The 12,852-nt window shown below is 38.8% G+C and overlaps 2 protein-coding genes and 1 pseudogene across 3 annotated transcripts; all 3 read right to left on the bottom strand.

Annotated features, from left to right (window-relative positions):
* Window positions 1-541: 541 nt before the first annotated feature.
* LOC146456814 (uncharacterized) lies at window positions 542-4,062 on the bottom strand (annotated as a pseudogene). The gene is made up of 4 exons (XR_014858761.1): window positions 2,051-4,062; window positions 1,860-1,947; window positions 1,644-1,723; window positions 542-1,400 (listed from the first exon to the last, which is right to left on the bottom strand). The product of XR_014858761.1 is annotated as an uncharacterized LOC146456814 (transcript).
* Window positions 4,063-7,418: 3,356 nt separating this feature from the next.
* On the bottom strand, window positions 7,419-8,264 carry LOC146456813 (uncharacterized). Its single transcript, XM_085092914.1, has 3 exons — window positions 8,142-8,264; window positions 7,599-7,681; window positions 7,419-7,500 (listed from the first exon to the last, which is right to left on the bottom strand). Exons 1-3 carry the CDS (start codon window positions 8,199-8,201, stop codon window positions 7,419-7,421), a joined length of 225 nt encoding a protein of 74 aa, XP_084949040.1. The 5' UTR covers window positions 8,202-8,264.
* Window positions 8,265-9,447: 1,183 nt separating this feature from the next.
* On the bottom strand, window positions 9,448-12,053 carry LOC146456812 (uncharacterized). Its single transcript, XM_085092790.1, has 2 exons — window positions 11,437-12,053; window positions 9,448-11,017 (listed from the first exon to the last, which is right to left on the bottom strand). The coding sequence occupies exons 1-2, from the start codon at window positions 11,534-11,536 to the stop codon at window positions 10,737-10,739; spliced, it is 381 nt and encodes a 126-aa protein (XP_084948916.1). The 5' UTR covers window positions 11,537-12,053; the 3' UTR covers window positions 9,448-10,736.
* Window positions 12,054-12,852: the final 799 nt, after the last annotated feature.

The raw sequence follows: 12,852 nt of genomic DNA, 5'->3' as shown, positions 1-12,852 counted from the left end.
TTGTTTCTGTCGAGTCTGACAATTGGAAATCTAAGCTTGATAAGTTACAGAATGTGGTTAATCTTTGGAAACAGAGGGAGCTCTCAGTTTTGGATCGTGCGATGATCATCAATGTCTTGGGCGCTAGCCGCTTTTGGCACACTGCCAAGATCATCATTCCCCCACAGTGGGTTGTTGATACGTATAATAAAATTGTCTGGTCTTTCGTTTGGAAGGGAAGGATGGAAAATGTTAGTCGTCAGAGTTGTTGCGCGCCGCTTCGTGACGGCGGCCTCAACGTTGTCGACTTTCCCGCCTAATGTGCTGCTCTTCGTTTGTCTAATTTTTCTAGTTTACGTGATGATTTTGGCAATCAAAAGTGGCATTTTCTTGCTCGTTATTTTCTCGGGAATCGTCTGCAAAAACATGACACGCAATTTAGTTTTCTTTCTAATCTTGTTCCTGTTTCTTCTACGCTTTACGGACACTGTTCTGTCCTTAACTACCATTTTCGACCGCGTAGTTTGTGCAGACAAAGGTAGTGACATATTTTGGCGTGTTAATGCAATTTTATTAATAAAGCAGTGGCAAAATTTGACTTCTTCAGTTCTTGAATATAATATTCTGTAATAACTTTAACCCAAGTTCTTTGGAAAAGGTCTTGCTTGCACGCAAAAAGTTCAACACAAACAGTACAACACAAGGCTACATGTTTGTTAACCCATTGACTTCTGCGAAAACAAACAAGAACAAAAGCAACATGGGTTGTTGTTGTTGTTGTTGTTGTTGTTGTTGTTTTTGTCCGAAGTCAAATTGCACACAAATGTCTTTAATTAGCAAGAAACAATCCCCCTTCACATTTCAGTCCTCCTTAGAGGATTTACCTATGCACAATTTGCTACAGCCTGTTGTAAAAAATGTCATTTACCGCTGAGAAACAAGGTTTTCTTAAAAATTCCTAGGAATCAATGGGTTATCATTACATTAAATGGAAGATGTACATGATCTTAACTATCTTCTAAATTATTCGCAACTGACAGATATATTGGAATATGTTTTTTTCTGTCTGCTTTAGATACTAAATCGGTTGCATGCCTTTCTATTAACAGTGATAGCAACCTTTTCCACTGGAAACATTGGTGCCTGTGTAATCTCACCATTTGACACAATGAAACGTTTCTTGAACATTTTAAGCACTGATTTTAATTTTATTGGAAAATTTACCACAACCCCTTCGCCAAGCTGGTTTAAATAATAATGCCAGAATGGGGGGAGGCAAAACCTACTAAAATCATCTTTTTCATAAAGCATGGATACCCCATCACCTGATAATCTTCCCCGACCGCTAAATACATGTCTTATAATGTCATGATCAATAATAATTTCAGCTGAATAAGTGGCTTTCACAGCCTTGCATTTAAAGGCTGGTTTCCATATGATCGCGGATCGCAGATCGCAGATCGCAGATCGCAATAAGGTCTGCGATCATATGGAAACCAGCCTTTAGATAGAACATGGTTCTATCGTCTGCGATCGTCTGCGATCGCGATCGCAGGATCGCAGACGATCGCAGAAGTAGTTTCCATATGATCGCAGACGATCGCAGACCTTATTGCGATCTGCGATCTGCGATCCGCGATCATATGGAAACCAGCCTTATTAAAGAATGCCTAAAATTGCCTCAATGAAAACAACAGCTGCAGCTTCTAGCCTTTCAGTGCTGATCTTTGGATTTGGAAAACCCCTGTGAGATTTAGGTGAAAGAAAAACTAATTAAAAAAATTATTGAGTAAGTGTTTAATAACCAATTATTTAGGGTATCAGGGCAACATTCTGCAGTATTTTAAAAGCCAACTTTCACAATTTTATTTAAATATAACCTGATTAACTCATCAGACAAGTGACCGTAGGCTCCCAAGAACATGTCCAAACGGGTCAGTTTTTCCATTTGATAAGGTACTCATCTCCCTGTATTAGATTGGAATTAAATAAATTCATTTTAGTACTGACATAATTTGGGTAGCAGTTCAGACTGATTTGAGCTAAGCTTTGAACTCCAGTTTATACCCACCTCATTCGCCGATTTTCGCTTGTTTATAAGTCTCTCTACCTCATACAACTTTGCTCCTGGTTTAAACTTCCTTTTTCGTTTGATCACAAGCTGTAGATCCACTGACGAAAGGTTATTAAGCGCAGCGTAATCTATTCGCTTCGATCTCTCTGAGCGCGCCATTTTGTTTTGGCAATCTGACACCACCGGGCATGCTCTGTAGATATTGGACAAAACCGCAGGCATAAAGTATCGCGTGAACGAAATGACTCGGATTTCTGGTAATGTGAAGTAAACTGACGTACAAACTTTATTGACTTTATCTTCGGTTAGAAGATTTCAGTACATGTTTTGTTACAGTTACATACATTTGAAGTTTCAGTTACAGTTGCAGTTAAAAGGACCTTATTGCAACTTAAGTACGATTAAAGCGTTTGTTACCGTAAAAAAGTGTCTGCTAGGGTCTTTTCGTCGATAAAACATGTGTTTGTAACGTTTTTTCTGGCAACCCGCTTAATACGGAAACCCCGTTAATACGGACACTTGGGCAGGTCCCATTGGTGTCCGTATTAACGGGGTTCCACTGTATTGTAATTATTAGAATAATTTTTTGGCACATTTTGTAAACGTATTTCATCAATGACACCTAATTTGGCTTGAAGTTCAATGGAGTACTATTCTGTGCTATCGCTCGGTTTGCCATTCTTTGTGAGCTTAAAATGTCTATTGGAGAAACCGGCTTTAACTTGAACAAAGTTCGCTAATAATTGCATCCGTTTTTCTACTTCTTTTGTTACGCTTGGTCTCGGTGAATATCTATTTGTCAAATTGCAAATTACTTTCATTCTTTTATTGGACAGGAGGAAACAAAGTTAATCCAAACACAGGGATGTTTAGAACTTCAATTGTCCAGGCGCTGCCCGAAGGGAGGGGGGATGGAACAGTTGGAACTGATCAGCGCGTCAGCAATAAGACTGAGAAACTATTAATCCAATCAGTGCATTTGAAAAAGTTTTCTTGGGCCCCAGGAAGAGGTAATCCGAACACAGGGATATTTAGAACTTCAATTGTCCAGGCGCTGCCCGAAGGAGGGGGGGGGGGGGGAGATGGAATTTGGAACTGACCAGCGCGTCAGCAATAAGACTGAGAAAACTATTAATCCAATCAGTGCATTTGAAAAGTTTTCTTGGGCCCCAGGAAGAGGTAATCCGAACACAGGGATGTTTAGAACTTCAATTCTCCAGGCGCTGCCCGAAGGGGGGGGGGGGGGGGGGAGATGGAATTTGGAACTGACCAGCGCGTCAGCAATAAGACTGAGAAAACTATTAATCCAATCAGTGCATTTGAAAAGTTTTCTTGGGCCCCAGGAAGAGGTAATCCGAACACAGAGATGTTTAGAACTTCAATTGTCCAGGCGCTGCCCGAAAAGGGGAGGGGGGGGATGGAATTTGGAACTGATCAGCGCGTTATCTCCGAAACGCAGATTTTAACCTGGAGAGTGGCGGAGGTCCAGTCGAATATAAATGAATGAATGAAATTCTTATATACGCGACGTCCTGCACGGGAGCCCGTTGCTATACCAACTGAGCCAACCGGTCGGCGGTTGGCTCAGAATATGGCCTGGAATCTAAGCACATCATGAATTTAAGGTCTAGGACAACTTTACTTACAATTTTGTAAGCGTTTTTTTGGAGTTAGTCAAAAAAATCTATCGTTGACTACACGAGCTTGAAAGATTCCCTCTAATTACTGATATCAATCAGAAAATACTTAATTATGTAAAATACGCGTATAGCAAAGGTAATGTAACCTACTGGAAGCATTCTGTTAAAATTTGTACGAAACCGTTTAAGGAGAAAACTACCTGGATGTTACACGAAAGGTAATTGAGCAGAGTGCATTAGTGAGATTTATGCATCAGTCAATTCCAACAGTGCCCATCCCCCCCGAGCCGACCCCCGGGAATTAGGATTTTTCAAAGTAAACTGGCAAATGCCCCACCGCCGGGACAAAATAGTTGTTTAAATGCCCCGGGGTGGGCAATTTTTTTTTTTACGCCCACTTCAAGATGGCGGACAGTTACCGTGACAGACTGGTAACTAGCAAGTCAAGTAGAGTAACACAACATTACTTCCGGTAAATTCGCGATCGCTTTCGCGTGTTTCCATGGCTTCTCAAGACGTTGTTTTTACCTGTTTTTACACTGAGACACCAGACATCATTAGCGAAATGTAAATTTAATGAGCTGAGATCAATTCAAGTGCGGATAACCTTGTGAAGAATACTTCTCAAATCGCCTCCGAACATTTTTATAGTATGTAGTGTATCGAGCCCCTTTCAACGGCTAACCCAACCTCTACTACCTTTAAAAAATATGTCTCGTACTTTTATAGTGTCACCATTCCTCGAGTGCAGTTCAAAGCTCAGAAGACAGTTTTCTGGTGGGCGTAAAACGAAATCGATTTTCATTTTACGCCCACTTTTTGGGCCCGCGGAAACTAACGAGAAAACTGGGCATGAAAGATTACAAGAAAAGGGACTGGAAATGAATTAAGACATAAATGTTGAACTCTGGAGAGTACAAGTTTGTACGGCTCGTTTGAATACGGACAGCTGCTTATACAGAGGGTAATCAAGTGCAATCAAGGTATGTAAAAAGCAACCAATCACAAAACTTGTAAATAGAAAATTGTGCATGTGTTTACATAGACTGATGCAGACACTTGAGGGAGTTTGGGTACCCCTTTGCCTTGCATAAACTTTCAAATTCTCCCAAACTCCCTCAAATGCTGGTTGTAATTGAATGTGTGTTCCTTTAACCTTGTTAATCACAGTCACATCCTCTTACTTGTGATTCTTTAAGCTCAACCACTTCCCTAAATTGTTAACACTTTCCAGAATAATTTTTGCTGATTTTTTGCAATGTTACTTGCAAGATCATGCTTTCTTTTCTGTACCTTTGGTCGTTTCCTGACACGAAATCTAAGACTAAACCGATCAAATTCATCACTGTCATTGCCCTCATCCTCAGCCTTTCTTGTAAATGGTTTTGGAGGTCAGTCTGCTCGAGTTTTCTTCATCCTTCAGGAAATCCCCTTTCTTCACTGGCCTGTTACTGTAGATTGCACCTAGCTTTCTTCTTTTTCCAATCCTTTTTTTTTTGGTTGTAGTCTGGAATCTGGTAAGGTGACGGCTTGCAAAAGTATGTAGCGCAGATGCAATTCGAGGTATCACGCTACAGGTACTCCCTTCTTTGAGTTTTTCATACCTTGAAACAAACTAGCTGACTCCCACAATAAAATTTTCATCCCCACTCTTTAATTTTGAAACAATGTCATTGCACACTTCATAGACCTTTGTCTAAAGACCTTCTGCTATGGGGTGGATTGGATGCATTTCATCAATACTGTCAACTTGACTGCTGTTGTCTGTAATGTCTGTTAAGTCTAGTGATGGTGTGGTTAAATCTAATGAACATTGGGGTCAAGCACTGATTGTCCATTGAAGCAGACTCCATTTTGAGTTGCTTCCTCTTCCACATTTTTCTGGTGTACACCGTCTGCCTGCTAATAACTAACAAAGTAATTAATGCTGGCTGTTAAATTATTCTGATCTTGTTTCTAACTTGTCACCCCCCTTTGGAACCCACAATAACTATATAACTGTATAATTTGGAATTTTATTGCATCGCTTGCAAGGTGAAGTGAATCCTGTGCTCTGATTGGCTACTCACCTGATCAAGATGGAGCCATCTTGCCCACTTAGGATTACCTGTTACCCGTTTACTCATGGATGCATATAATAAATCTTTTATTGGCCAAGCTTAGGTCAAGATGGCAGAATATTGGCCTTGTTCTATTGTTGGCAAAATTATTGATCGTCCTGTCCCTAAATTGTACCGATGCCCCCCCCCCCCCAAACCCCTCCCCCCCTACACACACGCACATCTTTTTAGGCTGGGATCCCTCCTTTTAAATTAAGGCTAATCTCTTTTGTATCATGATTATTTTGAAGGACGTAAAAAGAAGATAAGCCTCTTGCCCAAGAGCTTCGTTATGTGATACACAAGAAACCTGCAAAAAAATGTAAAAGTAAGAAACTGTATGTATGGCTTTAACATACCACTTCATCATTCATACAGAACCACCTCTGGTCCACCTTGCAGTAGCTATAATGGTGGCCACATTTGCACTTAGTACCACTATGTACAACAACACTTTGCAACTTGTACATATTGCTGTTCTATGTAAGCAAAAAATTATAGTATAAACAATTAGAGAAGGGATAATCTTAACTATTTCTATAGTTGTGTACCCTTTCTTAGATAAACATTTAAATGGTAATACAGTGGAACCTCTCAAATACTGGTATAGGCAACCTCCTATTTAATGTCAGGAAAAGTGGTTGGCTAAAAGAGGTGGTCACTGTCAGAGAGCCTGCAGACTGTAATGTTGTTAATTCTAACCTGAATCAATTTCTATAAATGGGGATGGATATGGCAAGTGGAAGTTGTGGGAAACATGAACAGAAGGCAAGTGTTTCATCAGCTAGTGGCCTGTTTCAGGTTATCCCAAAACTTTCACAAATGTTACCATGAAAATAAGGAAAGTATGAATTTATACATCTTTTCTATAGAGTTACAGTTAAACAACCAACCAAAATAAATACAAGGGAGTATTTCTTTCAAGCTGTTGGTAGGACTGCTGTAATTGGTCAGTGGTGTTGCGCATGGGAACGAGTGTGAGTTGTGTGTAAAAAACATGGCCGACAGCCTGAATAAAGTATGATCGTTGTGTTAGCCAAGTTGTTCCTGTTCATACCTGTATCAGCTGGTCAACAAAGCTAAGTGGACTATTTCATCACTTTTCCTTTTTGAATGTCAACCCAGTTTATTTGTAGAGATCAAAATTACTACAATCAAACTTCCCATAAGTGAACACCTCCCATAAGCGGACACCTTTGGGACCAAGCACAGGTGTCTGCTTTTGAGAGGTGTCCACTTACGGGAGCTGTGCATTGGCGGAGGTTCAACTATAATACTAATATTCTTAAAAGAAAGCTATATACCGGTAATGATAGTACAGACAATAATTAGGGTATGTCACTACTTACAGCTTTTCTAACAAAATGATATTTTACTTTCTTATTGTATCAAAAATAATAATACCTTTGATGGCTCATTCAGTAGTAAGCAGTCAAACCATGCAGGGTATATAAATTTCTTCCTCAATTTGTTATTTCCTATTCTCTCAAATCTGCAATATATTATTGCAAATATTAGGGAAAAAAGGATCCCTTGTCTTTAGAGTTCAGGTATTAAATACAAGAAGCTAAGACAAAAATCTCCACAAAATTATGTAACTTTCAAAACCAATTCTTCGAAATAAACCTACCTTTTTAAATGGAATGTGAGGACTTTGGACCATTTACCAACAAATTGGTCTTTCTCAGCCCTGGTCAGCTCATTACACCTGTGTACAACACCAAGCACAATAGGTATTGTGGGCACACGCAAACACAATCTAATATGATCTCTGTGAGACATATTGCAAATTCATGACTTCCTAACCTTTCGCAGAAGCATCGATTGTCCCCATCAAGAATTTTTGTCTGTATATTATCGAGTGCTTCAACCAGTGATTGGGAGGACCCCTATTTTATAATAAGAAAAGATAATTCCATTTGACTATGTATGGTGATGGTTAAGAGGCCATGATAGGAAACGTTTTTGTAAATGAGAAAATTGAATAAATTGTTAATATTAAAATGTAGTTACTGTTTGCACAAATATGACCAAAATTCTTGATGATTGACACAAATCCTTTATGCATAGCCCATCATTGTTGATTACTGTGCTTTGCTATAACATGCCAAATCCGAAATTGAAATCACTGCCGACAGTTGCATTTTTCGCTACCGTCAATGACTGCACTGGAAGCTTTAGAAACAAAGTAACAGGATCAATAGGTCACGCTCGTGCACGGTGATTGGTGGATTTTGATCCACTTTGTTTGATTGATGGCAGGAAAAAAATCAACCATCTGCTCATGCAGTGTTTTGTATTTCAGATTCCACCTGTTATTGAAAAGTGCAAGTTAACCGTTACATCTACCTGTATGTCGATACTGTTATTTAACATGGTGATTGTTCTGCTGCTGACATGTTGGCACATTGTACACTTTACTGAAGTGGAGAATAAAATAGCATATTTGGAGATATTGACTTTGTTTATCTGTGCAAAATTACTACTGTCACATACCTCATGCAAACATGGGCACTGTTATTTTTGTTTGTTATAGTAACTAGAATACTTCTCAATGGGAAGCCCATTAATAACTAGGCGTGGCCTATTAGTTAGCCCACTAGGGGTCAAATCCTCCACCCTGCCACTATCTGGATTTTTCTTCCATAGTCTCAAATTCAACTACTCTACAATTTGTAAATAGCCTTCATTGGTCAGCATCCCGCCAGTTGGTTATAACATGGTGCTGGAAAGTCATTAGGGGCAGCCATGATTCACATTTGTGGCATTAATTTATTCATTTATTGTTATTATTTTTTTTATCATTATTTGTTATTTTTGTATTATTTTAATAATTGCATGTATACAAACCTGTACTGGTTAGCTCTCCTCCAATTTCTTCATGGAAGTGACAGGCACCACTAAACACAGACCACCAGCCTTAAGTGGAAGTGTATCATTACTCTATAAAGTATTGGTTTAATCATGTTTTATGTCTAGCTGTATAAGGTACAGCTTTACTGACACTCACTTGTCAACTGATAACGCCATGTCCAATCGATCGCACAGAAAACTAGTGTAAACAGAGAAATAGAAGAATTTTCCACGAGTGTGACAAATTACAGCGAAATGGAAACAATTTTGCCGCCAAAACTTACATATCTCTTAGTTACCAGCTACCCAACGAACGATCGCACTTTTTTCATGCCCAGTTTCTTCGTTAGTTTCCGCGGGCCCAAAAAGTGGGCGTAAAATGAAAATCGATTTCGTTTTACGCCCACCAGAAAAATGTCTTCTGAGCTTTGAACTGTACTCAAGGAATGGTGACACTATAAAAGTTCGAGACATATTTTTTAAAGGTAGTAGAGGTTGGGTTAGCCGTAGAAAGGGGCTCGATACACTAAAGACTATAAAAATGTTCGGAGGCGATTTGAGAAGTATTCTTCACAAGGTTATCCGCACTTTAATTGATCTCAGCTCATTAAAGTTACATTTCGCTAATGATGTCTGGTGTCTCAGTGTAAAAACAGGTAAAAACAACGTCTTGAGAAGCCGTGGAAACACGCGAAAGCGATCGCGAAATTACCGGAAGTAATGTTGTGTTACTCTACTTGACTTGCTAGTTACCAGTCTGTCACGGTAACTGTCCGCCATCTTGAAGTGGGCGTAAAAAAAAAAATTGCCCGGGGTGGTGGCTCAAAAACGTTTTATTTTCTTCGTTTCTCGTCTTACTCTCAGTAACATCTGAGCTAATTCAAGACAAATTAAGTCCTAGCTGGGTCTTGTTTCCCCTAGTTAGTGCAAAAATAGGTCATTCTACAGCTCTAGCATCCCATTTTATGTCCTATCTAGACGTATTCAATAAGAAACTTACTATATTTGCCGATGAATTTGTTAAGGAAGCGACAATGCTGTAGGGTGAAATTAAAATAGTGAGATCGTCAAATGCCCCGGGGTATTTGGATGGAAGGCTAATGCCCGACCCCCGGGATGGACAGTGTGGGCAAATGCCCCACTATTGCCCGTGGGGGGGGGAATGGGCACAGCTGGAATTCACTTATCAGGTTTGAAACCATGAACTGAAAACCAGTTTGAAGATGAAATCCATTTTCTTTTCGACTTAAAGAAGTATTCTACTCTAAGGGATGAATTTATTGCGTTCGACGTAGAAAGAATGCAATCCTAATACAGGTTGGATTCGAGATTGTATGAGACAATGTAATCAACGAATGAATGGATCTTGGGACACGTATCTGGCATCCCTCGTAGATTTTTCAGGGGTGTGTGATGCCCATCATCACCAACTTGCAATAGGAGAGAGAGCCTGATGACATCGAAGGCACTCCCTAATCGTTGATTATTACTAATGATAAATAAATAACTCACCGAATATTAAACAATTATCAACTATAGATTGAAATTCTTTGAAAATTGGTGAACTCAAGCAGATATTATCACTCAATATGCAACGGATCCGTTCCATTGTTTCCTATACCTTGATTTACATGAAAAATCATTATCAATCACAAAATAAAAATCTAATTTGGGAAAGTTAATTGTATGCACTAAATATATGTACTTACGGTCGAGCAATTTAAAAAAAACTACCTGTTGTTTTGGTGTATTATCGGCGCTAACCACGAATATGAGTTGCCCACCATGATTGAAGAGTGAATGTTGTGCAACTGGCACTAGTGACACAATAATGATGGATCAGATAATTAACTAAGCGATGAATGAAGTACTAAGTGAACCCAAGAATTTCCCACTGAGCGTTAGCCCTAGTAAGGAATTAAATGCAAGAGGCAAAGAAAAATCTTAAAGCCCGGTGGAAATCGAACCCAAGACCTTCGGAATGGAGTTAGCAACGTTGACTTAGCAAAACAACATCTACACCGCAGAGTTAATTATCAGATCGATCATTTGACATACTGTTATTGTATACAGTGCCTTATGATAAGACTTCTACGGTTTAGAACAACAGAATTCCTCTGCTAACGCCTTGCAGGCTACCAGTTTATGGCACAAGGCGTCGTATAAAGCTTGAAAGGTAGCAGCAGACTGCTTTCTTATCTTCCACTCCATCAACATTTGATTTGCCTTGTCGGCCAATTTTTCATTTTGCAGATGAAAAGCAGTAACCTCTTTCCATTCGAATCCAAGGCGACTCGCCAGCCTCCTCCAGTCGTCGGCGAGTTTTCTGGAAAGTAACATTAGCTCCTCTTCAGAAGGACAGCCGGCTTTGACTACAGTGGAAGTAAACAAGGCAGTTTTAGCACAAAAATTAGAACAAGAATTAGAACAAAAATTTATGGAAGTAATTACCTTACGGACTTATAACAAAAGGACTGGATGTGAGCGCGAAAAGGGAGGTGCATACGGGTGATACTACGAACGGAACAAAGAAACAATTTCTGAGGCATGCTCCAAGATCTCAACTGTTGCGTCCCCTAAAACAGGTCAAGACGAAAAAGGTGATTGTTATGCTGCCTTTGTTTCTTTGGAAATTGTGTAACACTTACAGTCAATTTACATTACGCGTGACCAGTATTTTTGAAGTTTGAACAGAGTTTCAAATTTACATGTCAGCTTTGAACATCGCCTGCAAGATGTCAGAGTTCCTGTAGAAATTTCCCCAGTTTATTGACGGTATAAGGTTACTTACTTGCAACTAGGCATAATCGTCCAACGTCCAAGCCTCCAAGAGAAGCATAAGAAGAAAAGGAAAGGGTAAATAAATGAAAAACAATAAAGATATCATACATGTTAACTTTAAAATCCTGGATACTACTCTCAGCTAGACGCACTACCAAAAGAAAACAAATTAGGGGATCGTTCTTTTGCAATGGCCGCACCTAGCCTGTGGAACGATTTACCAGAACATTTACGAGACTGCGGCAACATCATCCAATTTAAGGCGCTACTTAAGACACACCTTTTTACTATGACATTCGCTCCTGATTGATTATTTTTATTTTTTATTTTTATTTTTTTAAGTAGTTTTATATACGTGTTTTTTTTTTTTGTACATTTTACATTTTATATTATATATTTTTTTAATTTTAATCACAACTTATTATAATCGAAGTAATACTCCTATTGTTAAACATATAGACATATAATGACTTATATCGTAAATATAGTAGATAGGTAGATATAGAATATATAGAGGATTCGTCATTTCAATACTGCTGTCACACGTAATAGATATACATATTGTGCTTTTGTAATTATTGTCATGCGCATTTGATCATCTTGTCATGGAAAATGCGCAATATAAGTGAATAAATTATTATTAAATTATTATTATTAGTTTTGATTACAAGTCGTGAAATTTTTTTTTTTTATTTTTGAATGGACCGAAAAAGGCGAACTTCCGAAAGCAACATTCTGATTTTGATTGGCTAAAAACTATTAAAAGAAGATTATTTCATGAATCACACATTTTCTTTTGTTATTCAACATCCTTTATTTAACTTACATACTTCATGAATATTAAACTAACCGAAACGAGGGATTTATACAGATAAATCCCTCATTTACATTAGCAGTACTGCGAGAAACGCACACATCAGGTTGCTTCTATTGTTCTCCGTTTCTCACCTAAGTGTGACGGTACTAATTAGCCGGCGTTTGTCCCATTGAACAAAGGAATAATTTCATGAAATAAGTCAGATAAATACCTCGAACGTCGGTTTTAATCCATATACATCCCTCGGCCTACGGCCCTCGGGATGTATATGGATTAATACCTCCGTTCTCGGTATTTATCTCTTACATAAGAAATAGAAAAGTAAATGATGACTGACAACAACAAAGGTCTTACGTTACCTGCAAAGTGTTGGCTACTACTGTCAATTGAAACTTTCTTCCTCTTTGAGGCAGGCTCGACTTTAGAGATAAATTGAAACAAACAAGACAAAAACTTTCAGTTGGTGGCAATATCAACAGAAAGCTGTAGTTTTGATTGGGAGATAAGATTATTTCATGTTTAAATAGCTTGCGTGACAGCCAAGTGCGAGGCTCGCGACATCGTGCGAAGCGGGAGAAACGAAAGTTAAACGTGACAAGCGCGAGCCGG

This window comes from Pavona decussata, unplaced genomic scaffold (genome assembly GCF_977016875.1).
Source record: "Pavona decussata unplaced genomic scaffold, jaPavDecu1.1 SCAFFOLD_254, whole genome shotgun sequence".
Classification (NCBI taxonomy): Eukaryota; Metazoa; Cnidaria; class Anthozoa; order Scleractinia; family Agariciidae; genus Pavona; species Pavona decussata.
The sequence above is the reverse complement of the archived record's forward strand: the minus strand, read 5'-3'. Positions and strand labels throughout refer to the sequence as shown.